Genomic DNA, 4,132 nt, shown 5'->3' with positions numbered 1-4,132 from the left:
GGATACACCATGAAGGAACATCTCTGCGCGGCGTAAGTAAATTTACAAGTTCGCGCGAAAAATTGTCTTATTTTCCTGGCGCTTTGTTCTCGCGCCGGGAGTGCTAACTACTTCACTAACATAATCTACAATGCGAAGTAAGAGTTACCACGTTACTCTTTTATTTCTCCGTTAAGCCTACAATTCTAATAACTAACAATGGAGTATGAGGTCAATTAAATGTCCATAGATATGGATTATAGAAATTATATAAACACATAATTGAACAGCATGAGACAAGTGGAAAACTAACAAACGAATAGATTTCAAGCTCGTAAAGGATCGTTGCTGGATATTGGAGATTTCAAAACTGTAGTCCGACAGTCAAAGTTCTCTTGTCTAACTTTAGTGCGTATCGAACTTGACTCCAGATAGAGCACTTTAGTTCGACAGAGTCGAACCTCAGGGTTTGTCGAACTACATGGTATAAGTGACGAACTAGAGTGCGTGTCGAACTTGTATTGGGGTACGTGTACCGAATCTACCATGGTAAAAACATCTTCACACCGTAAAATGGGCAAAAGCTACAATAACGGTTCCTCCGACATTGTTTACAGCGGGCAATATCCTTTATTTCATTCAATTCTTCTGAAGTGTTCATGACCAAATTACGGTCTTTAGGATCGTCCATTAATAATTTAAGGAGGCTTTTGCCGGGACAACCTATACACCCTTTTAATTTTGACAGGGCAGCTCAGAAGTAGATGGTTCTAAAACAAAACATAAATAAATCTAATCCCTTTAAAATAAATATGCTACCTTCTAGCTTACTCATAGAACACAACTCGGAATGAGCTTTTATACTTCATATTCAAATCAAGCGGTAAGTAAATATTGATAATATAACTAACTCTACTGCATTATAATCCACCTTGCGTGGCTGAGAGGACCAATTCGTTCTCTCGACAGTTCAGGACTCAGAACCCCTTAAATTTTTTAATGGCAGGTCTATCCTGTGAAGGCACCAAATAAATCTTTGCAATTCCCATCCAAAATTCTTCTCTAAGAGGGCTATAATCCCATTGTGACGTCCGGTGTTGACGTTAGTGGCGTAACAGCCACAAGATCTTAGTGGCGAGTTGTCTAATGTCGATCCTAAGCTCATCACAATGCTGCATCTTTTCTCCCGTCAAGGTAGAGCGACTCCACTTTCAGATTCCGAAGGTCTTCTAACTCATTCTCTTTAGATCGCTGCACTATCTTTGGATTTCTTCAGTCTCCTGAAATATATTATGTCACAATAGATCATTAGATGATACGTAAAGATACTGTACAGGCAATCCATGATTGTTGATTTGTTTGCATACCCAAAAATATTTCTTTTACATTAATAGCTTATAAAAACCCCAACATTAGGATGTATTTGAAAAGTAACTTAAAACGACATGCAGAGCGACCAATAACGCCTGAATCAATGCTTGGTAGCACAAACCGGAGGTTAAAAATGAATATTTGACCACATGGTGACATGGTTGTTGCATGGGTCACTTGCAAGTTCATATATCACATACTTGGTTTTACATTTCGGAAAGCAGCGTGGGTTTCAGAGTTCCGACTCCACTTGAGGATATGCTCCTGATAGCGTAATCCAGTTTCTTTATATTTGGGATAACCTCCGAAACAGAAACCATGTCCCCCTCCGCCGCTTTTGTGGTGATGTAGAATGACTTCAGTACCGCAATAGCTTTGGTCAGAAGATCCCAATCGTGAGGAGTCATCTGCAAAATTCAGTTGATCAATACTTAGCCTGTACATTGAGAAGTGAGCTAGGAATTAGGAGGTCCAGCGGACAAGAATTTGTTCCAGTTACATTCCAGGGACATTGATTCTCTAAACTTGATGTTAACTAGTGCTACTCAGAAAATAAGAGATGAGTCAAAAGAGCTGCATGTAAACTGACCTGTTGAGATGCAGACAACGATAACTCTGCATTTTGAGCGGTGATTGTTATTGCATATTTTTTATTCTGAAAGGCCTGGAAGATCATGTAATAACTGTTCCATCTCGTGTCCACTGCAACTGGTCTGATGAGAGTTGCCTCTACTGCTTGATTTTCATTCAGTAGACGTTTACCTGCATGTGCGGGATAGTTTAACATAATATGATAGTTAAGAAATGATAAACGCAAGTCGTAACAATGATAGTTTTGCCAAGATTATGTCACTCAACGAACATGTACCTACGGCAACATTTTAATCAAACGTTATTAATGTGTACACTGTACATTTCAGTAAGAAAATATTTTGAATCAGCCGTTATTATCAGATTAAGTATGTGACAATGAAATCATCAAACAGAAAACCTAAGGTAAATGTAGTGATTCTCACCTGCAGGGGTTCTAAACTCCTTGATAAGACTCTTGATCTTTTTGATAAGCCGGTTAACTCCACTTTGAGAAAAACAGAATTCTTTACGATGAGATTCAGTAGATGGAGAAAACAGGATCCAGGCGGACAAAGCCTTTTTCATGTTTGAAGCAGTGTCGCTGATAACGCAGTGAAGTTTCTCTTCGGACAGACCCCATGCCTGCAGTACAAATGACACATTGTTCTTTAACGAGTCACGTAATAATTTGTAATTAGAAACTATGTGGGCAGCTAACGGTTAATATTTTCTACTATCAAAAAGCTAAGCGCAATCTGATGAACTCGAAATGAGCATGTATTTCGAATTTTACAATCTATATGGCATTGGCAGTCCTGAGTTCTGAGTTTGAACTTTGATCATGGGGTTAGAAATGACACAAATTAGATATATATATGAGCTAAATTATTCAGATTTAACGATAGAACTTACCGGTATGTGCTCGGTTATAGGGAAGGCATCTCAGTACAATAACTTTTCTTTCGAAGTTTGTAGTTACGAAGTGTATTATGACCCCCAAATAGGAATCCAGCGCTTTTGACAACCAAACATCACAGCTCAGACTGTAATCAGCTCCTTTCAGTCAATAAATTTCTTCAGTTTAAACTGTACTCTATCATATAATTCAGGAAACAGTTTTGTGCGCAGCACCTTCTCTGAGGGTATGTCAAACTTCTTGTTCAAACCTGAATGAGCCGGAAGTCAGATGATCTTAATTTATCTGTAAATGATTATCCAACAAATGATTGTCAATCTGCTGCTAATTTACTTAATAGCAATCAATTTTATCATCACAAAGAACTCAATTGGAATTTTAATCTGGAGTCATCACAGCTCGAGCCTAGAAAAGTTGTTTTTTTATTGAGCTAAGTTATTAAAAACGTCCCAAATCAATCTTACCGTCAACAAACTGTTGAAATTGTTCATTCTCAACAGTCGTGTATGGGAGCATCTGATCAATAATCCATTTCAGGAGCAACTTTTTAGATCTTTTTGACGTTCATCAGTCTAGTAACAGTGGCGCCGCTCCAGACTGCCCCCAGTGTGGGCTGATTAGATGTTGTCAGTTGATACATCGATCTCCGCTCAGCTTCGACTTCATCAGACTTTTGTCTCTTGAGTCTTGACCCTCTGTGATTCACGTATTGCAGTTGCTTCCTTGTGTTTAGAAGGGTGCTTATGTTTCAAATGATCCCATAAAATGGTTACCTGGATATCATCCTAGCCTAAGGCATGTGACGTGACAAGCACCTGCAGCAAAGATTAGATTAGATTAGATTAAGAATAATGACATAAACATCATCACTAGTTTCAAACAATCTTTCTGATTTCCTCATTATCAGAACTGTGAACATTTCACAGCCTTCGTCATTAAAAAACAAACAAATTCTATAACTAACATAATTGTCATAATTTATTTAGAGAGTTAATACTGAGTGGAAGAGTAGCTACTGAGGGAAATATCGAGTATCACTGATGAAGACAGAGAATTAATACTGAGTGGGAGAATAACTACTGAGGGAAATGTAGAGTATCACTGATGAAGACAGAGAATTAATACTGAGTGGGAGAGTAGCTACTGAGGGAAAATGTGACCTCCAGATCAGTAAAATTAAGGGTGCTGGAAGAGCTGCATAGAGTCCACTAGTATTTAATATTAGCCTGTACTGGCTCAATAAAATGTGACCTCCAGATCAGTAAATTTAGGGGTGCTGGAAGAGCTGCATAG

General features: G+C 38.4%; 1 protein-coding gene across 1 annotated transcript; it reads right to left on the bottom strand.

The window, feature by feature from the left end:
- Positions 1–215: 215 nt before the first annotated feature.
- LOC134818845 (uncharacterized) lies at positions 216–3,656 on the bottom strand. The gene is made up of 6 exons (XM_063828534.1): positions 3,304–3,656; positions 2,836–3,089; positions 2,367–2,565; positions 1,940–2,112; positions 1,551–1,757; positions 216–1,259 (listed from the first exon to the last, which is right to left on the bottom strand). The coding sequence occupies exons 3-5, from the start codon at positions 2,506–2,508 to the stop codon at positions 1,557–1,559; spliced, it is 516 nt and encodes a 171-aa protein (XP_063684604.1). The 5' UTR covers positions 2,509–2,565; positions 2,836–3,089; positions 3,304–3,656; the 3' UTR covers positions 216–1,259; positions 1,551–1,556.
- Positions 3,657–4,132: the final 476 nt, after the last annotated feature.

This window comes from Bolinopsis microptera, chromosome 1, assembly GCF_026151205.1.
Source record: "Bolinopsis microptera isolate Bmic1 chromosome 1, MBARI_Bmic_1.0, whole genome shotgun sequence".
Classification (NCBI taxonomy): Eukaryota; Metazoa; Ctenophora; class Tentaculata; order Lobata; family Bolinopsidae; genus Bolinopsis; species Bolinopsis microptera.
This window is presented reverse-complemented; position numbering and strand designations above follow the sequence as displayed.